This window comes from Ambystoma mexicanum, chromosome 8 (assembly GCF_040938575.1).
Source record: "Ambystoma mexicanum isolate Mex_15411 chromosome 8, UKY_AmexF1_1, whole genome shotgun sequence".
NCBI classification, from domain to species: Eukaryota; Metazoa; Chordata; class Amphibia; order Caudata; family Ambystomatidae; genus Ambystoma; species Ambystoma mexicanum.
Window position 1 is genome coordinate 1,384,098,208 of NC_090929.1, and position 23,602 is coordinate 1,384,121,809.

General features: G+C 51.2%; 1 protein-coding gene across 2 annotated transcripts in view; it reads right to left on the reverse strand.

Moving 5' to 3' along the window:
• Nucleotides 1-23,602, reverse strand: part of ALDH18A1 (aldehyde dehydrogenase 18 family member A1) — a 1,219,662-nt gene that overhangs the window by 31,063 nt on the left and 1,164,997 nt on the right. For both annotated transcript variants that reach the window (XM_069611512.1, XM_069611511.1), the window contains exon 17: nucleotides 4,297-4,392. In XM_069611512.1, the coding sequence (XP_069467613.1) occupies nucleotides 4,297-4,392 (96 nt within the window). The remainder of the gene's footprint in view (nucleotides 1-4,296; nucleotides 4,393-23,602) is intronic.

Below are 23,602 nucleotides of genomic sequence, written 5' to 3' on the forward strand. Positions count from 1 at the left end.
CAAGACGACCGCGTTGCTCCTGAGCCATCATCCCGAGACCATCCCCTACCAATTTGTTGTGAAGGCAAGACAGCACGAGCAAAGTGGTAATGCTGCATGATTTGTTACTGGTAGCATTCGACCAGCTGTACCATCCATCTCATTTGTCAAAACAATACATTGCTGCAGACACAAGAATCTTGGTTTGTTCCCAACCGCCAAGAAACTCTGATTAAGTTAGTGATAAATTGCATCATCTGTCAGAGTTACAGTACTGGCCACACCCTAAGAACTAGCCGAGGTACCATAAGACGCCCAACTGGGCCATTTCGCAAATTGCACATCGACTACGTGGACATGGGGGAAAGGCATAATGGGTGTCATTGTAGGATTGTTGTTGTGTGTCCCTTCTCCCGATGGGTGGAGGCGTGTCCTTGTGCACATCCAGATGCCAAGTGTGCTGCCAGATTTTCGGTCAGAGGTTTTCCCTCGCTGGGGAGTGTGCGATGTATTAAGGTCTGACAATGGCACCCACTTCTTCAATGAGTTGTTCAAGGAGAGAACAGTATTACAGGCCATCAAGCATCGGATGTGTACAATTTACTGCCCCAAAGCCAACAGGGTTGAAGAACGGATCAGTGGTCTATTACGCTGCATTATGGTTAGGTTTTTTATGTAGCTGGTTATAGATTGTATTAAGAATGAAACATTTTAGAAAATAGCGGACATTGTCAAATTGAGTCTTAGCGCCGTGCTGCAGCCAAGGCAGTAGCCGTGGGCCCAGACCATAGAGCTTAGTGTGTTCATGCAGGGTCGGGTTGTAGCATGGCCAGCAGTGAGAAAGTGTATACCTACATTTCACCGAATCCGTTTTCACTACACCTAACGCGAAATCTTCGAAAACACATTTCTCCGAATTTGGTTGGGTAAGTGGGTAAATTTGAAAACATGGGTGGGGTAAGGGGATAGGATAGGGTGGGCGGAAGTGGGGTGGGGTCTCCCCCACATAATAAACACTTACTTTTGAAGATTTCACCTTTAGGTGAAGTGGATTTGGTTTAATCATTTACATCCATAAGAAAGACCAAACCCGCTGAGATTCATAAACCTCTCATTGTTTTATACAATTAGCACTCATAGCTCAGAAGGAAGGTACCCTGCACGACCATGAGGGCGCCGTGAGCTTCCCAGTGCAAAGATTATCCCACAAGGAGGGCACAAGCGTCCAAACTTCCCCAGTCCCAATCCTAAATTATAGTGCCCAGATGCCTCTGTCCCAAGACCCCAGCATTCAGAGGTACCAGCCAGCCCCAGGCCACCGACCATAAAACTGTTATACTTCCCATTTATCAGGGAGATCACAGAAGAAAGACTGGTTCACACATTCTGGACCCCTGTGATTTGTGCTGTGCAGTGCCATGGTGGAAAGTAAACCTAAAATCAGGGTGGGGTGATTTGGAAAGACGCTGACGTGTTGGGATCAAGCTGGGGTTTGCAAGTTAACGTGACCTCAAAAGTATCCTCTGCGCCCATGTTTGCAGTAGCAGGTGCACATTAGGCCACAGATGACATGCAAAGAATCATCCCACGTGGAAGAAGATGGACAAGAGAGGCTGGGACCAAAGACTTGGCATCCCTTATGGAGCAGGCAGGATATGTATAGTGTCACACCATCCAGCCACCCGGATCTGTAACCTATGTAATGTATGACACTATAGGCCTCTATAACTTGTTGCTTATGTGGTCTCCGTCAGAGCGTTCTGTGGCAGCAGAGTTCTTTGCTATTGCGTACTTGTGTTTGTTTTATGAGAATAAGCCTTGTTCTCCTTGCAAGAGGTGTGATGGGCCTTTTTCCATAGTGGGTTGTATTTTTTCTGGTTTGAGCATTGAGGGGCTTCTCTACAGGTTCAACGACACAAACTAGTCCTAGGATTGTAGAGCATGGAGAATTTCGTTCAGCATCACAATCCTGAATGTGTCCTTCCACAGGAAGCTGTTCAAGGCCCTACAGTCCAGGAAGTAGCAGGGGTAAAAACCATTCGCTTTTCCTGGCTGGCGGCCTGTCCACTGCGGCCTTCAGCAGAATTCTGCAGTTCCTCCTAGAGCTCGGGCTGCGGCTGTTGAGCGGGCGGTGGGGGTAGTGAAGGTCTGCCAGGGGATCGTTTGAGGAAAGGTAAACAGTACGCCAGTTACACCAACTGGCACACCCAGGTGTCGGAGGTGATCTCCTTCCATCTCTCCAAGAACACAGACTTTCTTCCACCAGAGAAGCATGAGGAGAGAACTCGGAGGTTATTTGAGTTGCCAGTGCTGTCGATGTTGAGGCCGTAGACGACTGGCCCGTCAATGCACTTCTACAAATACCAGGGCACGAGAATCTCCTTTGTCCCCATTCTGCCTATGGCAGCTGTAGCCCCCTTAAAAAAAAGGTGGTGTAGTTTCGCCTGAATCTGCTACCCCTTGACCCAAAGGAGTAAGTCTGTCTGGCTGCTGGACTGTAAATCCCAATGACTTTGCTGCCAACTTAGAGTGCTTACATTTTCCTAATGACTTATCCGTTTTAGGTCGAAACAGGTGGTCCCCCTCGAAAGCGAAGTCTAAGAATTTCACCTGGACATTCGGCAAAAAGCCTGATCCTCAAAGATATGAGGTCCTGCCCAGCACTGTTGTGCCCATCGACCTACCAACGCAATCCACAGTGTCGAGGCCAGCCGGAAGCACCAGACACGTCACCTCCTTGCCGTCCTTGATAATGTCCAAACTAAGTGCCCAATATCCTCCTTTGGGAAAAGGTCAGTGACCTCTGAAATTGTCCTCCAAACGACATGGGAGAATTTGGTGAATGCACAAGAGGCATTATTCACCTTGAACACCATACTTCCCTATGTGAACACTTTTTGGGCAAAGCGTACATCTTCGGCTCTCTGTCAGTGCAGTGGGGAGATTATACGTTGAGGTGGAAGCTCTCGAGTTCACTGTTGCAGCCTGCACCACCAGCCCCATAGAGCTTGAAGGCACTGTGAGGAAAGGAAGATCGCCCCTCTCAGGCTTATACTTTTTCTTAAGCTAGGTGTCGACCGCTGGAGTCTAGCATGGGCAGTGCCACAGTTGCATGATCTGGCCCTCTAGGTCCACGATGAATGGAAAAATAGGTCCCGCATGCAGCCCCTTGTCCAGTATGCTGGTCAACTCCTACGGCTGTAGTGCTTCGATGGAGCACTGAGCCCGAGAGCAACAACCACCTTCTCGACCACCTTGCAGTACTTGGCGTTCGGGTGCGCATACGGAGATGCCTGCTGCATGTCGATGTTGAGGATGTGTCTAGCCTGCTTGTGTCGTGCAGACCTTCCACCAACTCAAACAGCGCGCCTGGTTATAAAATCAGGTAGTGGATTCATGTCCACCCCTACCAAGGGTTCCGTCCCGAAAGGGATAGGTTCCCCTTCCTCATCGCAGATAGTCAGCATGGACTGGCACATAGCCTCCGTCCCGCAGGTGACCTAGCGTCGAAAGAGGGACTTCGACATGACCTAAACGCCCCTCCACCCCAACGCTGATGACGGTGCAGATGCTGAGGCAACCTTTACTGTGTTTAGAGGTCGAGGGCGTTGGACCTTTCTTGGCCCATTTAGAAGTGTAGGACTTACCCCTTTTAACCTGACGAATCAATGACACCTGTGTCTGTGTTTCCTTTTCTTATGAGAGTAGGAGGAAGAGTCGTGGGATATGCTATGCAAATGCAGAAGTTTCTTAGATTTCTTTCGACGCCTACTCGCCCAGTCTTTTTGCTGGAGTAATCCCCTCTGTGTCCACCGAGCACTTTGTAGCTGACAATTTGGATGGGGGTTCATTAACCGACAGGAACTGCATTGCTCTGCAGGATTTCACACTCCCAGACACCACACACAGATTTTCAGGTCCGTGAGGGACATTTTCGAGTTAGAACCCCTGAAGCATTTGAATCCTCCTGGCTTGGGCCCAAACATTCGGACAGTTTTGAATCAAAAGTTCGAGCCATGTTCCGAACAGTGTGCTGAGCGTCCGGAGAAAAGGAAATGAGGTAAGGAGGCAAAGTGTATTCCTTAAGTATGATGATCAACATCACATCTTGAGTCGAGGAGTGGTGTGGTCGAGACACAAGGAAGTCGAGAGACTATGTGAAGCCGCACTGCGCTCCCTGTTAAAATTGTCTGAGCAGCAGGTGCTAAGGGGATGATCCATCAAGATGAGGAATCTGTGGGAGCAAGCAATCCATTAAAATAAAATGTATTACAATAATTGTGCAATGACGCCAAAGAAAATGATCAGTTAGCTTACCAAGACCAAATCTGTATCCATCAGAAAATCTGGTGCTAGCATTCCAGAACACGCATGCACTGTCAACGTGCTGCAGAAAATATTCAGCAGTCTTCTCTAAAGAGGAAAAAAAGCAGCAAATAAATAACATTAATATTATAGACAAACAAATGCTTTTGTTTTTACTGGATAGTACAGGTCAGTAAAGGGATGCATCAGTGATTTTCAATGGAATAAGAATTTGTTAATGTAAAATGTTCTCTCTTAAATAAATATCAAGATAGGCTGCATGTGCCATTTCAGATCTAGTCCTTTAACACATTTACATTCACTGACATCATTCTCAGCAGTTCTTGTTTCGATTAATACGCAAACTTGCTTTACTTGTGTCTTAAAACAAAGTGAAACCTGGTTAAACCGGACCTCATTGGTGCTTTTACTTTTGGATGAACAATGATCCAAGCAAAGAAGCTCTAATGGAAAGTACCATGTATGACAGTTAAACTGATACTGGAATGATTTTAAATTAGCATAGGACCTGGGTGAAGGAAACATTATTTAGAGTAAAGTAGTCACTACAACAAGTCTTAGTTACTTACCTGCAACTGTATTTCTCCACCATTAATATATTTCATAGAGTCACATGCTTAAATATTCCCAGTCGTCAGACTGGGAATCCTGTGCAATTTAAAAATTGTACAAACAAAGCAATGTACATTGCTAACAAAACCTATCTGGCTTTCACTTTTGTAGTCCATCCACCTCATTTTGGTCCTTTTCTACCTAGCCAATGAGTTGGTAGGGCTTATTCTCCACCCCAGTTAGCCATCCTCAGATTGTGAGCCTCTAATATAGTGACTGATAGACTGACTATACTAGAGCAGCCTTACCCGTGTGGCAGGCGGACGCATGTAAATCTATGAAAGATACCAATTTTGGAGAAGAACAAGTTACTTTCTTACCTGGTAACGTTCTTTCGATGGGATGGTCCGACGACGTATTCCATATCTATGACAGGTAATGTCCACAGCTGTGCTGCTTCGGAAAATCTTTGGCGTCTGCGTCCTGCGTCGATGCGCCGCCCTGAGGACCTCCTCCGACGGCCGACGTCACCCGATGTGATAAGTAGGACGCACAACGCTCATAGCCTCAGTTATAGTTTTTTCCCAGAACGTGTGCCACCAGTTTTCTGCCAGTCAGACACACACAAGGCCTTGCGGAACGCAAGCTGCAATCGCAAAAGAAATTCTGCAGCGGGGAAGGCAGGGAGGGAGCGATATGGAATACGTTGTCGGACCATCCCATCGAAAGAACGTTACCAGGTAAGAAAGTAACTTGTTCTTCGAGGGGATTGGGTCCTCCGACGTATTCCATATCTATGACAGACTCCCAAAGCAGTACCAAGCAAGGAGGTGGGAAAGAATTTAGAATACAAATTTAGCATGCCCAATCAAATTGCGGAATAGTGAACTGCCTTGCCAAAAGCCAGATCTTGCCCTCTGATGGAATCGAGGGAGTAGTGACGTACAAAAGTATGTACTGAAGCCCAGGTGGCTGCATCACAGATGTGACGAATGGGAACTCCCATCTGCAGAGCAGTAGACGCAGCCACTCCCCTGGTAGAATGGGCCCGCAAGCCAGCCGGAGGATCCTTACCCGCCAAGCGGTAACACTCGGAGATAGCTAAAATAATCTGAGACAAAGTCTGTTTCGTCACAGCTTGTCCCAAACGCTTTCCAGCGTAACCAATGAAAAGTTGATCGTCCACTCTGACCCGGGACATGCGTGAAATATAAAAGCTCAACACTCTCCTAGGATCAAGCCTATGGAGCCTCTCCTTTTCCTTACCAGGATGTGGAGGAGGATAGAACGCCGGAAGAACAACCTTCTGTCTCAAATGAAATTCCGAAACCACCTTCAGAAGAAAAGAAGGACGAACTCTAAGGACAACCCTGTCCTTATGAAACACAGTGAAGGGTGGCTTAACTGAAAGTGCCTGTAACTCATTCACTCTGCTAGCGGAAGTAACCGCAACCAAAAACAGTTTTCAGAGTGGATTGGGTCCTCAAAGGGCAAGAATGTAAAGGCTCAAACAGAGCACCCATAAGAAACTTAAGAACAAGGTTCAAATCCCAACCTGGCACCAGAAAAGGTGACGGAGGGAAAACATTAGTGAGCCCTTTCAAAAACTGCGAAATTAAAGGAATTTTAAAATAGGAACACTCTTCAGACGAGCGCTTAAATATGGACAGCGCCGCCAGGTAACCTTTAATGGTCCCCACTTGCAAGCCCCTGTGGGCCAAAGAAAGCAAAAAAAGACAGAACCATGGGAATGTCACATTCAAAAGGATCCACATTCTGAACTCTGTACCAGTCGCAGAACTTTCTCCAACGGCAACGGTATAGAGACTTAGGTGCCGGCCGCCTGGCCGAGAGCAACACCTCCATCACGTCTTCAGGGAGGTCCCAATCCTTATACCTCAACCTTTCAGAAGCCAAGCGTGAAGATTGAGGGATCTGACCTCTGGATGGAAAACCTGACCCCCCCTCCCGTGAGAGCAGATCGTCTCGGTAGGGAAGACGACGTGGAGGGCAGATGGACAAGTCTAGAAGGTCTGGTTACCACGTCCTCCAGGCCCACGCCGGAGCAATGAGGATCATCCGGGAACCGAACCTCCGTAACCTCTGCAGCACTTGCGGGATGACGGGGACTGGAGGAAACGCGTACAGCAGTGGGAATGACCATTCCACCACGAACGTGTCTCCTAAGGCTCCTTTTGGAGGAAATTCCCGCAAGCAAAACCTTTCGCACTTCCGGTTGACACTGGAGGCGAAGAGATCCACTTGAGGGGTCCCCCAAAGGGCGAAGATCTCCAGGAGAATCTCCTGAGCCAGCTCCCACTCGTGAGAGATCGAGCTCTGCCTGCTCAGATCATCCGCCGTCTCGTCGTCTCCGGCCAGATGAACAGCCGAGATCGAAACTTCCTGCTGGATGGCCCAGAATTCGAGCTGCATCGCCTCCCTGCACAGCGGAAGTGACCATGCCCCCCCCTTTTGTTGAGGTAGTGCATGGCCACCGTGTTGTCCGTTAGAATCAGGACACTCTTTCCGCGCACAGTCGGCAGAAAAGCCTTCAGGGCTAGCCTGACGGCCCTCAGCTCCAAAAAATTGATATGGAGTCTGGACTCCGACAGACCAACGACCGCTGACCCGTGAGGGATGCGTCTGTCACGATTGTCACCTCCGGCCAGGGCAGCCAAAATGGGGCCCCCTTCATCAGATTGCCCTCGACGGCCCACCACAGAAGGTCCTGGGCCACCGAGGGCGGCACCTGAACAGGGTCCGACAGCCTGCCGGAGGACTGAGACCACTGGCGCTTGAGTGCCCACTGGAAAGATCTCATCTGCAGACAAGCCTCTGGCACCAGAAGAATGCAGGATGCCATGAGGCTGAGCAGTCTCAAGAACTCGGACGCTGGGAGATCCTGGGCTAAATGAAACTTGTGCACCATCTGCTGTTTGTGAAGAGCCCTCACCTGAGGAGGAAAACACTGCCCCAGGGACGTGTCGAGCACTGCTCCGATGTACTGGAGTCGCTGCGTTGGTGTCAAATGGGACTTCTTTAAATTGAGGGAGAAGCCCAGCCTGTGAAGGGAGTGGCAGGTGACGGACAGATGATCCAGGACTTGCTCGGGAGAGCTCCCCCTGATCAACTAATCGTCCAGGTAGGGGTAGACGTGAATCCCCCCTTTTCTGAGATGCGCTGCCACCACTACCATGAGCTTGGTGAAAACCCTCGGGGCGGAGGTCAATCCGAACGGCAGGACCCGAAACTGAAAGTGCGAGTCGCCAACCGCGAACCTCAGGTACTTCTTGTGCTTGGGATGGATCGGCACATGGAAGTAAGCATCCTTGAGGTCAAGAGAAACCAACCAGTCCTGAAGTTGAAGGGCCTGGAGGACTTGAGAAAGAGTCACCATCTTGAACTTGTCCTTCCTGAGGAGTTTGTTCAAACCGCGCAGGTCCAGGTCTCAATCCCCAGTCTTTCTTCGATATCAAAAAATAAGGGGAATACCATCCCTTGTTCCTCTCCGCTACAGGCACCAGTTCTATGGCGCCTTTCTCCAGCAGAGCTTGAATTTCCTGTGCAAGAAGCGGATCCGGACTCTTCAAAGAGAGGCTCCCTGGTGGATTGTCGTGAGGCCTCTGCTGAAAAGGAAGACAGTAGCCGTGGGTTATGATCTCCAGAACCCACACATCCGAAGTAATGGCTTGCCACTCTACAAGATGCTGCGCCAGCCTTCCCCCAACCGGCGAACCATGGGTCCTGGCCTCATGACTGAGTGGTAGCGGCTGCGGCGTTGCATGAGGGCAAAGAGGCAACTGCCCGAGCGGCCTTGGCACCTCGAGTACCTTTATTTCCACCTCTGGCACTCTTACGATGGCCTCTTTGACTGCTAGCTCCCCTCGCTTTACTGAAGGACGAGTAATAGCGAAAGGAACCTCCCCTCCATTGCTGTCCCCTAGGACGAAAAGGCGGAGGTTGGCGAACTGCAGCGCCCAACGACTTCGCTGCAGCTTTGGAGGTCTGCAACCTCTCAAGGCTCTAATCAGTCTTGCTGCCAAAAAGGTGTTCACCGTCAAAGGGCATGTTGAGGAGCCGGGACTGCACATCAGGAGCGAACCCAGACTTCCGTAAACCCACGCAAACCTGCGCATTACGGTGCTCGCCGCCATGGACCGGCTGACACAATCCGCCAAGTCCAAACCCGACTGAACGGCCTCACACATGGCATCCTTGCCATCCTGAATCATAGCAAGAAAACCATCCCATTTGTCCCCTTCGGGAATATGTTCAGCCGCTAATGCAACACAGTTCCACAGAGTGTGTGTGAAACGAGACAAGGCACATATGGAGTTGGCCGCCTGAAGCGCCATACCCCCCGAAGAAAACACTTTATTCGCCCAGCCATCAAAACGTTTGTCGTCCCTATCCGGAGGGATGGTAGGATACGACGCCTGCTTTGCCGGGGCCGTAGCCGCCTGCACCACCAAGCTCTCCGGAGTGGGGTGCCTAGACAAGTAGCAGGGGTCGCTACTGGCTGGACGGTATTTTAGCGACAAAGACTTGCCCACTGCCAGGAGACTCTCCAGAGCAGTCCAAGCCGCCGCCACCCTTCTCTGCAGAGCCATATGAAAAGGCAAAACCGGGTCAGTGGGGGGACCAAGATCAAGGATGTCCATGAGATCATCCTGAACGAACTCCCCTGGGGGAGCTGACCAACTCAAATACTCGGTGACCCGAGACATAAGGCGCCGATATGAAGAATCGGCATGAGTGCCAGGCTCCGGCCGACAAAACTCCACCTCCGGAGAGGTGTCCAGTCCACTGGCATCATACAGCGACTGCCGCAGGTCATCAAACTGGCTATGGCCCGAGATAAGTTCATCTGGAACCGGAACCAGGCCGCCATCAGAGCCTTCATCACCCTCTGAAATGTACTCCAGGCGGGGAGAGGAAGACCTCTGGGGACCAAAGCAGTGCCTGACCTTAGCCAGAGCCTTTCTAGGGGCAAACCCCGTGCCACGGGGCCCCTCCGACACCACTGCCTCGAAAGGCGTCGAGGGCGCCGAACGAGTCGGCGGAAAAGGCGTCGAGCGAATCGGCGTCGACGTCAGCTGCAGCGCTGCCAGCCAGCATCGACACAGGCCTCGAAGCCGGAGCTCCGAGCGTGTCTCTTGAAGACCTAGGCGCCGACGACCCCCTCGGAGGCGGAGCCTCGAGAGAAATCGTCGACAACCTCGGCGCCACAGGCGTCGACGTCTTCTTCGAAGACGGCACAGGATAACGCGGTCTCGAGCGCATCGAGGACCGGGACCTGGAACGGGCATGGCAAGAACGGCTACCCTTGTTCGAGCGGGACCTCTCCCGCAAGCCGTGCCGACCACCCGAGCCCGAAGGCGTACAAGCGGTGTCTCTCGACCGGTGCCGACCGACCCCACTCGGAGGCGCGGACGGACCGGTGCCCTGCGATTCAAGAATCGCTAGCATCTGCTTCCCGAAGTAAGCCCATTCCTCCGGTGTTGCTTGCATGGAGGGATAAGCGACCCGCCGATGGGCGGAGTCCTCAGAAGAGGACGGGGAAGGCGACCTATGCCGGTGCTTCCTGGAATGCCTCGAAGAGGCGGAGGAGTGGCGAGACCGACTCCTGGAAGGTGACCCACTGGATTTCCGATGATGACGCGGAGAGTCGCCCTTCGAGTCATCCGTCGAAAGCCCCGCAGACCTCGACTTCCGGGGCTTAGACACCCGGCCTACCGACAGCTTCTTCTTGCGTTCCCGCAAGGCCTTTGCCGTGAGCGACTGGCAGTCGACACAGTCATCCGTATCGTGGTTCTCCCCGAGGCAGCAGAGGCAGGCGTCGTGCGAGTCCGTGACCGACATCTTGGACCCACAGTCCCCGCATTTCTTGAAGCCCGGACGCGGGGTTGAAGACGAAGAAGACATCGCCACGAACAGGTCTTCACAACAAACCGAACAGGTTCAACGAACCGACAATTGAAAACAGCAAACTCCAACGAATCGAGGCGCACCGAGATTCACGAAGCGAACACGTTCGCAGAAAAAACGGAACTGAGGCTATGGGCGTCGTGCGTCCTACTTATCACATCGGGTGACGTCGGCCGTCGGAGGAGGTCCTCGGGGACGGCGCATCGACGTCATCGACACAGGACGCAGACGCCAAAGATTTTCCGAAGCAGCACAGCTGTGGACATTACCCGTCATAGATATGGAATACGTCGGAGGACCCAATCCCTTCGAATTACAGTTACAGGTAACTAAAACTTCACATGCTTGAATAGAAGACCAAGCAGTGGACACATGACATACTTTCATGAAGCACACAATAGTTCCACAGTACCCAACACGGAGGCGTACCACAGAACACATTATGCATGCTTAAATATAAAGTGAAGGAGGGAAAGAACAAGGGTGCTCCTACATCAAGCAATCAACTGCTTGTCCGCCAGCTGACTCCCTTCTGGTTGAATTTGCAGTAGCTAGACGTGCGAGCGGTCTCCCTTGATCGAGACAGTGAGTAAAACAGCCCACCAGCCAGCAAGCAAGGCCTTGTTTGGCGATGGCTTGACCCTTGCATGGGCTGCAAAGGAAACAAATAACCTGGAGGATGTCCAGAATGCACTTGTGCATTGCATGTAGAAATGAAGGACTTGCAATAAGGTTGGTAGCACAATCCGTTCCGACAGTAATTTCCGAAACAACTTTCAGGAGGAACTTTGGATGTGGCCTGAGGGATACACGGGCCTTGTGGGAGACGGTGAATGGAGGATCTGTACATAAGGCTTGTAGTTCGCGAATGCATCTCGCTGAAGTGATTGCTATTAGGAAGGCCAACGTCCACAAAAGGAATTTTAAATCACATTTTTGGATGGGTTATTAAGGTGCCACCATCAAAGCCGCTGGAACCGCATTGAGTTACCAGTTCGGGATAAATTGTGGTATAGGCGGAAAAGTCCTAAGCAGACCTTTTAGAAACATCTTAACTGCCAGATCAGAGAAATTACAAGTTACTCACCGTAGTGACTAATGTACTCTTAGTCGTTAGTCCCCTTTTCCTCCATATTGCATGGGCGATACTTCGTAGAGACGGGAGACGGAACCTTTTTCACCAGAAAGACCTTCTTCCCCTTTAAATTTAGAGGCAAGCGGGGGGTGCAGCCCTGAGAGCATGCACTACCCTGACTCTGCCCACCGGCGTCACACCTCAGTTCCCTTTTCCTCATCGACGGTAACGGGCCAATTTCAGCAGCGCTCCTGGGTTTGGCTTCGGCCATGTAATTCCACGCGTTCTTCCCAGGATCTTCTATCTTTTGGTCTTCTTTTTGTCATTCAGATACTTGGTCCTCCAGCGTCACGCCCCCCCCCCCCCCGCCGCATGTCGACTTCAGCAGGCTTCAGCAAGTGTCCACCCTGCGAGGGGGCTCTTTCCTACATCCGACCCCCACGCTCTTTGCCTTCACTGCCTTGGCCCCGCCCACGGCTGGCAAGGTTGTACCGCATACGATGCATTGACTCCACGCGCAATGAAAAACAGGCTAGCTAGGTGGAGGGAGCTCTTTGAAAGGTCGCCTCCAGAGGATCTAAAGGACTTTGTCAAACAGAGATCAAGGCCCAAAGGAGGGTTGCTATTTTCCACCGCACCCCGTAAGGGCGACTCCTTCCCAAGGAAACGCCTGAGGGGGAAGAACCTCTCAGGTTCTCGCACCAGCACTCGCACCAATGCTCGGGGGGGGGGGGGGGGGCGTTGGATCCTTCCGGAAGCAGTGCTGAGGGACTGCAAGGGTCTTTTACCGGTTGTACGCCCGAGGGGCAACTTACTTGTACCGGCTCAATGTCTGAGGGGGCGCGTTCTCGCAGCACTACCGGTGACAATGCGGAGGGCGGGACGCCTTCCAGGCCTAGGCCTGAGGTGCAGGGTAGGCCCCATGCTCCAACACTGAGTCTTGGAGGAGGCCGGGCCCAGAGAGCAAAGCACCACGACTTTGGCACGTGGCACGCAGCTCAACAAGATGGCTGCTGCGTCAGACATGGCCGCTCGGCCAACGCCACCCCCTAAGAACGAGTCTCATGGTGGGACTGGTATCAACCAGGTACTTGGCCTACAGTTTATCCATCAGCAGGGCAGGTTCCCCCTGCAAATGAGACAGAGTGCGCTCTGGCCCCAGCAGCCACCAGCCACTCCGTCCCTGATTAAGTGATCCGCTTGGATGCTGCACTTCCCTTGAAGGTGTTCCACTCTGACCTGAAAGCCTTCCTTGAGAGCCCATTTCCACAGTTTGTGCTTCTGAAGACATTAGTGCCAACTTTGTGGCCCTCGTTTGTTTGTATAGTGCATCGAGGGAGTGTCCATCTGCACAGCCACAACCTGGCCTTTTAGGACTGGCTGAAATGACCTTAGCGCCCACAGAATGACTGAGAGTTCCGGGATATGGATGTGTAGGTTGGATTCCTCCTTGGACCATGTGTCCTTTACTTGCAAGTCTCCCAGATGTGCTCCCCAGCCTGATAGAAATGCATTCCGTCCTGAGGATGAGGTTTGATATTATTGGAGACTGAAATGGAATGCCCTGTTGAAGGTTTCGTCCTTGTCCTGCCACCACTCTAGAGCTTGAAGGCAGTGGCGACTGGTTACTTTGAAAGGCGGTGGGGCGTAAATCAAATCAGGGTGAATTTGGAAGTGAGCGAGCTCAAGCCCCAGCAGGTGCGGGTATGTCCCCCATGAAAATTTGGGAAAAATTGCTTCCAAAATGTGCAATTTACTTTCCAAACACATATCAATAGGGCCTGAAAAGCATTAGGTTTTAGGTACTAATGCTTGTACATTATTCTTACATGTGCAAGTGTGATGGTGTATTTTGCAGCAGCTTGTATTGAGAATAGCTGGTACTATTTTGTATGCGTTATGAAATTCATTATATAGATATCCAGTAATGATGGAAAAATATCATTTGTTATGCTGTTACTGGCATTCAAATGCGCTCATTCTCTTACTAAGGTGTAATTTACGGCATTATCTAAAAGGGGAGAAAGTAAGCTAAAACATTACTTACCACTTAATTAATGCAACATGTGTCCTACCTCATCCTGCTCTGTTCCCAATTATCAAGTGCGAAAGGGAAGGGCTCCTAACCAGTTCTCCACTCTTGGCATGCATCCAAACCATAACAACTTGTGTATGTGTGTAGGCTCTCTCTTCAGGTTTTGCCTTTTTGAAAAGTAGGTACATTAAACAAGCTTGGGGAGACTGACCTTTCGAATGCATAACTGCAGAGCATATTATGTCAAAAGAAAAAAAGGGAATTTGGAGAGTGGGTGGCAGTCTGCTAACAGAAGTAATGTTTCCTCTACTCCTCAACTGACAGACAAAGCTGTGCCAAATCTGTTAGTGAAAAATGGGATTTAGCCTGTGCCAACCTATGCACAAACAGCGCTTTTCCACTCCCAGCGAACAGTTAACAGTGAACTCTGATTTATTCGGGTGCCGTTTATATTCCTAATCTCCCTAATATTCAATGACTACCTCCAAAAACATTTCAGATTTAGATATTTAGATTGGACTGATACGGTGCAATTTTGCACCCACATTTGCAAAGCGACAAATATTGCCCGGCTGTATTTATGGATAGCGTTAACGTTAATGCATTGTTGTAACAATTCATATGGGGTGAAAAATTGCACGCCACTAGTACAAAATGTTTGTAATTCAGGTGTGCTGGCTAATTTATTTGCATTTAAAGGAGCCTGATCTTTGTGCACACTCAAGGGCTGTAACCAGAACAAAGAAAGAGACCGATTCAGTCAGGCTGAAGGTGGGGCAGGGAATGGCGAGAGATTTGAAAAGCTTTTAAAAAACTGCGGATACTTTCTACTAGTGTTACGTGTAAGAGAAAATGCCTTTCAGTTTGCACCGCACAAAAGGAGCAACAAGGTCTATGTTATTTGTCCTTCAGTGAGCTGATGGCCCTGGCTGTGTCCTTGTATGCTGTGATCCCCTTCAGGTTATCATCTATCTTCATGTCATACAATTCTTGGCCATCAAACAGCATGTTCAGAATTTGGGTCTGTATTTCAGGTCGAAAGTTGGTGGCTTTCATCCAGGCTTGGTGTCTGCGGACTGCTCCGGGTGCCATTTGACGGGACCCTGATTCCGTTGCATCAATTGAGGAGCCGATCATGTGATCAGATGGAATTTACACCCTCCTTGACAATCGCTTGAGCCACCTCCTGAAACTCATTTAGGAAATGGCCCATGAACTTGGCCATCTTGTACCATAGTCCCGTGTCAAATCTAGTTGTCATAGCGAGTGCATTGGCCATCCTGATGGAAAGCGATACTGAAGGCTACACCTTTCTACCTTGCACGTACAGTTTTCTGCCCTTCTTGTCCGGTAGGGCTGTGAGGCGAGGCAGGGTTTGAAAGTTTCTTCCTCACGGCTACTGCGATAACAGACACTGGCTTAGTGGTGCATTCTCAGGGGCTTTGTACTTTTTCTCAGGCCTAGCTGTGGCAGAAGTAGTTGAGAGCTTGGTTAGAGAGTATACGCTCTCCTACCTCCCATATGGTATATAGAATTGGTACAGCGGTGGTAGTCCGTCGCCTCTTACCTCTGTGCTCATATAGCCTAGACTTTTCTTCAGATGAGACTAAGATTAAACATCCGCACAGCTTTACCTTTGATCGAATGGAATGATGCGATATCATCAGGATGGAGTCGAACTCCTCAGGGAGTCTTGCTTCTTCTGCTTTTCAATTTCTTAGTCCTTCCATTCATTGCGATCTCTCCTTCCTCTGGTTTGGTCTTGATATGCATCTTTGATGGAGTCCTGCCATTGATGGGGATCGTTCACATGGAATGATATCAGTATTGGTGTAACATGGCAGGGAGACGCTTCTCTGCCTCTTGGGTGGTCAAACCTGGCCACAAACTGTTTTTTCCCTATGGATAGGTGCTATGTCGAAATCTCCCTCACTGGCGTGCATCGCAGAAGCTATGCAAGTTTTGTTTACTTTCGAATTCATCCATTATATTTTTCAGAGATTGCATTAGGGACAGTTGGAATGGATCCAGGGTGTACTTGGAAGTTGTTTGCCATGGGGATACTGTGCTATTTGGGCACAGATCTCCGTCTCTCAGACCTCCTCAACATCTTCAGGAAAATGTCTCTGAATGATATCTGGGAATTGTAGCATTTCCTTAATTGGTGAAAGGTTTGGAGTATTAGAACCTGAAGCATATGGTATTGAAAGGGCTTGTTTGTCCCTTTACTCCGCTTGTTGTTTGTTCACCGACGAGGACAGTTGTGGCTTTAAGGTCTTTCTGTGGATGGTGCAACACTTGAGAGTCCGCTCAATGACCATGATTTTTCCATAGCCTGTAATGTGGCTGTCGGCTAACGGTCCTTCGTGGTACTTTTTCCGTGGACGGGGACTTTACAGTCGATGGAGTTTATGTGGACTATGTCATGGATGAGGATCGCTCATGTTTTTTTCGATGGGTCCTTTCGTGGACAGGGTCTCTGGGATCTGCCCGTCGTGGATGATTTGGACGTCGACAAGCCCTTGGAAGTTGCCAGGGTCGTCCTACCTGCGATCGACGAGCTTGCGGAAGAGGTTTTCTCAGTCAGAGCTGGATGTTTTGCTTTCGTTGCAGAAGGGCCCTTTAGTTACTTTTTACCCTTTTTCTTAGTATTAAATGGTGGTGCTTTCTCCCTTTCCATTGATTGAGCTCTCCTCTTGGAAACATGCTTCTCAGGTGTCCTGTAGCAGGTCACAGCAGCGATTTTTACTGATTCCTCATCAGAGGAGTGGCACTTACTCTCTGGATGGAGACGGAGCCTCCTGTGTCTGTCCTGTAGGGTCTTCTGGGTGAAGCTCCGACAGATCTGACATTCTTGTATGTCATTGGGATAAAGGCAGTAGATGCACTCCTGATGGGGGTCTCGTATAAAAACTTTTTCTTTGAACATCTCAGGCAATCTTTGAAAAGATAAGTCTTCCCTTTAAAAGAACCTCCCTTGCCTGAGTCAGATATGGCCATGAGGAGCCAGGTGCTGGATCGTCCAACGGTTTCTCAACTATGAGAGATTCTTCAGCTACAAAACAGCACAGTGATATTAATCACAACGTATCTTCTTTTTCATTCCTTTTATCCTTGGTGCAACTTGACTTTCTTCAATTATGTGGGCTTTTCCCATTAATTATATGTTACTCACCGTAGTTACTAACGTACTAGTCCATAGTCCCCTTTTCTCCATCCTGCATGGGCGTCCCTCGCGAGGGATGAGAGACAGAACCTTTTTCACCAGACAAATCTTCTTCCCCTCTAAATTTAGAGGCGCGCGGAGGCGCAGTCCTGGGAGCATGCGCTGCCATGACTCCGCCCTCCGGCGTCACACCTCAGTCCCCAAAGATGCGTCGACAATAGATTTACCATTGCCTAATGACACCAGATTATTAGGGGGCAGGATGGTGGGACGTATGGAAGAAAGGGGACTATGGACTAAGAGTCTGTTAGTCACTACAGTGAGTAACTTAGAATTACTCTTACGTCCCGTCCCCTTTCCTCCATAATGCATGGGCGATTACAACCGAATGTAGCCCCAGGATGGAGAGGAGACCCTCCTTAAGCAAACAGGTTCCGGAGAACCGCCGGTCCGAAAGCTGCATCTGACCTGGAGCCGGCCTGCAAACAGTAATGCTTGCAGAAAGAGGATGGGGTGGCCCATGTGGCCGCCCTGCTTATGACCTGCCACGGGACATGGTGCTGAAAGGCGATGGCCGTTGCCTTGGCCCCGACCGCGTGGGCATGCATGTTCACCGGAAGGGGTCTATGCTGGCCCTCGTACGCTTCCTTGATGGCAGAGACCATCCAGCGGGAAATGGAGGCTTTAGAGGCCCGATAGCCTGGCCTGGCGCCTCCGAAGGTGATGAACAGGGCATCCGACTTGCAGAAGCCCTTTGTCCTGTCCAGGTAGAACTTCAGGGCACGCCTGACATCTAGGCAGTGCAGAACTCTCCGAGGCTCATCCTTAGGGTCGGCAAAGAATGTAGGAAGGACAATCTCCTTGTTTAAGTGAAAGGCTGATGGCACTTTAGGTAGAAATGCCGGATGGGTCTGCAGGACCACCTTATCCTTGTGAAAGGTAGTGTACGACTGATGCGACTACAGCCTGGATCTCGCTGATCCTGCGTGCTGAAGTGAGGCCGATTAGAAGGGCCGTCTTGATGGTGACCAGCCTGATGTGCGCGGACGCCATAGGCTCAAACGGCTTGTGCGCAAGGGCGCCCAAGACTAGGTTCAGATCCCACATGTGGTGTGGCTTCCTAATGGGCAGGTAGAGTCCAGCGAGTTCGGCCAAATGTCTCTTGACATTCGGGTTGGGGGAAGAGAAGACCCCCCTCCTGCGAGTTCCTGTAAGCCCCAATGGCGGAGAGGTATGTGTGGCAGGTGTCCACCTGCACATCAGAGTTTCTCGAGGTGTGCCGAGAATTACAGCATGTCGTTCCAGTGAACAGGCCTGCAGGTCAATCTCCCTGGAGTGCGCGCCCAGTGGTAGAACCTAGTCCATTTACTCTTATATTGGGCTCTGGTAGCCTTGCTCCTAGCCCCCTGTATGATTTCCAGATTGGCTTGGGATAAGTTGAGGTGGCTGAGCCTCACCTGCTCAGGAAGCACGCTGTGAGGGCCAGCTTCTGAGGTGCGGGGTGGACGACTCTGCCCCCCTGCTGTGTCAGAAGATGTGCTGGGCCCGTCGGGAGGTGGATTGGAGGGACCTCCGAGAGGCTGAGCAGCTCAGAGAACCATGGCCTGGCTGGCCACCACAAAGCTATCAGAATGAGGTTGAGCTGGCGCGAGTCCTTGATCTTGCAAAGCACTCTGTGAATCAGTGGGGTGGGGTGGGCGGGAAGGCGTATGCTGCCATGCCGTTCCACTGAATCCATAAGGCGTCTCCTAGGGAGTCCCGGCCTTGCCCCTGCCAGGAGGCGAACTGGGGGCACTTCCTGTTGTGCCTGGTGGCAAAGAGATCCACCTGGGAGGGGCCCCATCTGTGGAAGATTTCCTGTGCCACGAGGTCGTTCAGCTGCCTACTGTAGTTGTCCGCCCCCAACCTGCTGAGCCTGTCCGGTTCCAGGTTGGATTCCCCCGGGAGGTGGACTGCCATGAGGAAAATCTAATTTTCCAAGGCCCATTCCCACATGTTGATCGCCAGTCTGCACAGGGAGGGGGACCTGGTCCCTGCCTGCTTGTTGATTTAGTACATACTTTGTCGAGTTGTCTGTCTAGATGAGGACAACCCTTCCCATGAGCCGTGGGAGGAAGGCTCTGAGCGCTAACCAGATGGCGTTCAGTTCCAGCCAATTGATGTAGTACTCTTGTTCTTGACGGGTCCAGGTGCCTTGGACCGATAGATCCTCTAGGGCGGCTCCCCATCCTTTGAGGGAGGAGTCCGTGGTAATCGTCACCTGTGGGGTGGAGGGGCCTGAAGGGCTTGCCCGTCCTCAGGTTGCAGTCTTCAGACCACCATGTGAGGTCCGGGTGGAGAGAGTGGGGATCTTGATTATTTCGGCCTGCAATCCCTTCTCCTGGTTCCACAACGCTGAGAAGCAGAGTTGGATCCTCCTCATCCTGAGTCTTGTGTAGGGCACGGCCAACAGTACCGCTGCAAAAAGCTCCAGGAGAGGTTGGTACCACCAAGCCGAAGTAGAGCTTCGGCTGAGAAAGTGGGGCGTGGCCATCTTGACGGCCGAGATCTTGTCCTCTGATGGGAAGACCCTCTCAGAGCGCGTGTCCCAGGTGAGGCTCAGGAAGGTTAGAGACTGCGTGGGTTGCAGGTGTCACTTCCTGAGATTCAGCGAAAAGCCCAGGTCGTGTAATGTGTTCATTAGTGCCTGGGAAAAGTGTTGAACTGCTTCCGGAGATGTAGCCCTGACGAACCAGTCGTCTAGGTATGGGTATATGTGGAGGCCCTGAGCCCGGAGAAGGGCTGCCACAGCATTCATGAGTCTGGTAAAGTCCCTGGGGGCCAAGTTGAGGCCAAAAGGGAGGACCTTGTACTGAAAATGGCAGCCCATGAACCGGAGGAAAGAACGATGGGGTTGCCAGATCGGGATGTTCAGATAAGCATCCTTCAGATCCAGGGAGCACATCCAGTCTCCCCTGCACAAAGTCTCCGCAATAAAGGCTGGCGTAACCATCTTAAATCTCTGAAGAGGTAAGGAGAGGTTGAGGGTGGAAAGATCCAGTACAACTCAGGCCCGCCTGGTTCTTCTTCTGAATGGCGAAAATCCTGGAGTAAAAGCCCGAACCTTGCTGGGAGGCTGGGACTTCCTCCACGGCCTGGCTCAGGACGGGTGACTGAATCTCTGCCGAAAGAGTTGCTGTCCCTACATGAGGGAGGGGAGAAGAGGAGGGAGGAGAGGCCGGAATAGGTAGACAGTACTCTGAGGAGACTACTGACAGGATCCAGGGTCCGCAAAGTTTTGTCACCAAAAGTGTGCGTGAAGGGCAAGTCTGCCCCCCACTGGTAACTTGTGGAGGAGGGGGGACTGAAAAAAGCCCTTGCCGTCTCACCCCACCCCCCCCCCTTTTTGATGCTTGCGCCGACTAGGGGTCGGCGAGCGTTCCGGCTGCCTAGACCTCCATTCCTGGAAGCCGCGGAAGCCTCCAGATGAGCAACCCTTATCCGAGCGTTGCAGAGACTGGAAATACGCTTTGGGGGTGGCCTTTGTCAGAATGGATAAAGACGCAGCCGTCTGAGAGCTATTCTTCTTGTCCAGCTCTTCATATGTGCTGGCGTGGAAGAGGTCACTGCCCTTGAAGGGCAGATCTAGAATACATTCCAGGACATCCGGGTTGAACTTGGTTGCTCGGAGCCAGGCCATCCTTCTTATGTCCGTGGCAATAAAGATGGCACGTCCAGAGGTATCCATGTGTGCTAGCGTGGACTCCATGATATCCTGCGCCACAAGTTTGGCCTCGGCTAGACCCACCTTTGAAACGTGATTGGCTGTGGGAGGGGAGTTCCGGGAGGAAGGCAGCAATTTCCCGCCATAATCTCTTGTTAGGAGCCGCCAGCATGGTGTCTGCGTTGGCCTGTCGCAGGTGCAAGGAAGCGTTGGCATACAGCTTTTTACCATATGCCTGCAAGGTATTCTCCTCCTTGCCTAACAGCGCCTTTGATGAAGATGAGGACGACTGAGGTTTGGAGTACAGTGATGCTGCAGCGATCACCAGGGAATGTGGCTGAGGATGGGAGGAAAGCAAGAGTTTATCACCCTCCATCTGCCTGTACTTGGCGTCCAGGCGGCAGTTGACTGGCTGGACGGAGTGTGGTTTGAGCCAACCCTTCTTGGCGAGGGAGACTACATCGGTTTGCAGTGGAATTCCCGTTCTGGCGGAAGGGCGCCTCGTGAGGATCTCAGCGAGGACACCCTCTGCCGGCTGTTCGACCTGGGGCTGTGGGAGGCCCAAGTATTCCGCCAGGCCCAGGATCCATTCGTCGAAGGCCCTGGCAGATGATTGTGTGTCAGGATCCTCCTGCTCATCAGTATTCTGAAGGTCTGGGGGATTCTGTGGAGGAGGAGTGTCCGGAGGCTGAGGAAGAGGCAGAGGCTGGTATGGAACCGCCTGTGGAGTAGGCTGAGGAGCCGTAGGAGGTGGCTGCACCGGGGCCAGAGGCGTTGGCGGAGGAGTCTGTGGTGCCACTAGCACAGCGTGAATGACTTCCCCGACTGCGTCCTTGATGATAGCCCCCGCCCATATCAGGAGACTTCATGAGGCCGAGGAACCTCTCAAAGATCTGGTCCTTGCTGGCCGAAGAGGAGGAGGGCACTGAAGGGGTTACTAGAGGCAACTGAGGCCGCTGACGACCCTGTACATACGGACGCACGGGAAAGCAGCCCTGCGCATAAGAAGGGTAGGCCGTAGGCCACGTACCTGGTTGATGCCAGTCCCACCTTGATACTCGCTCTTTGCCGAAGTCTTGCAGAGCCGTCGAACGGGTATCCTTTTCTGGCCAGTCAGCCATCTTGTTAAGCTGCCTACCATGTGGCTGCAACTTGTTGCTCGGCTCGTCGCTGCAATCCTCTGCCAAGTCTCTTATCTGTGAGGCGTGCGACATGCCTCGCTCCTCGGGCACGTGCCCGGTAGGTGTATTAACCTCCACCCGGGGATCGTTAGAGCTGCGTTGAGGCGCCCCCCGGACGTACTGCCGGTAACAGGGCATAGCTCCTCAGCCACGATGCCGGTACAAGGGCAGAGCCCCTCGGCGGGCGCAAGCCCAGTAAAAGCCTAGCGGCCCCTCAACCCTGGCACCTGGAGGATCTGAGGACCCCTCAGCCCAAAGGCCGGTAGCTGTGAGCCTCGGTGCGCGAGTTGGTAAAAGGACCTGACCGGTCCCTCCTGCGTAGGAGAGTCCCTGGGAAGGAGTCCCCCCTGTGAGGTGCAGATGAAAATATAGGCCCTGCATCTGGCCTGGAGCGTCTCACGAAACTCTTGAGGTCCTCAGAAGAAGACCGCTGGAAGAGCTCCCGCAACCTGGCTAGTCTGTTCTTTAGTGCTTTCGTGGACAACAAGCCGCACGCCAAACAGGCTTGCCAACCGTGGTCTGGGCCAAGGCAACGTAGGCAGAGGGCATGGGGGTATGACGTTGGAAAAGGCCCTTTGCAGGATGGGCACCTGCTGAACCCTGTCGAAGTCGTATAATGAACAGGGGTCAAGTCGACATGCGCCGGGGATGAGCTGTGGCGTCTGAGGACCAAGAACCTATTGAACAAAAAGACAAAATTAGAATTGGCGTGTGGAATTACATGGCCAAAGACAAGGCCAGGAGCGCTGGTGAATTTGGCCTGTTCCCGCCAGCGGGGGAAAAGGGACTGGGGTGTGGCGCCGAAGGGTGGAGTCAGGGCAGCGCATGCTTCCGGCCGCGCCTCAGCGCGCCTCCAAATTTAGAGGGGAAGAAGATTTTTCTGGTGAAAAAGGTTCCGTCTCCTGTCCCTCGCGAGGGACGCCCACACAGCATGGAGGAAAGGGGACAGGACGCTAGAGTAACATGCAATCTTTAATTTTCTTGACAAATTGTCACTTACAATTGTTTTGCCAATTCTGGATTTACTCTAAATACCAGCATGTATAACTCAATTATGTACTGATGTCCATGTTGATCCACTTATCAGAATTCATGCTTATGTAGAACACACTTGCACATGTCACCAACCCCATCACTAGGCACTGCTCACCTCCCCATGCACAATTTGGGCTTAATGTTATGTTACAAATTTTAAACAACCTGCCACTGTATCAATGTGCGTTTCTCTGAAAGACACAGGAGACCCCACACTTTGGATGGGAGTATTACTTTGAATTTGGATAACGGAAAGACATCCAAAGGAAACAATTCAAGAAATGTGGTATCAAGGATTTTATTGAACCTGATACTAATTTAATATATCAAACAAATCATGATTAAATCTGCACTTGTGAAAACAATTTACATAGCAGGAAGCAACTTCTATTAAAAAGAACAAATCTATATAATAAAAATCATCTTATTCAATCATCCAAGCATACAACCTCATCCATCCATTAGACAAACCACTCATACTAAACACCAATCAATATACAATGTAAAATCTATAAGAAAATTCATCATAGTTGATTCATCTGAAAAATTTATAGAAAGAATATGAAATCAGTTTAACGGGCCACAACAGGTAACATCAGTGGCATAGGCAATTAAGATGGGT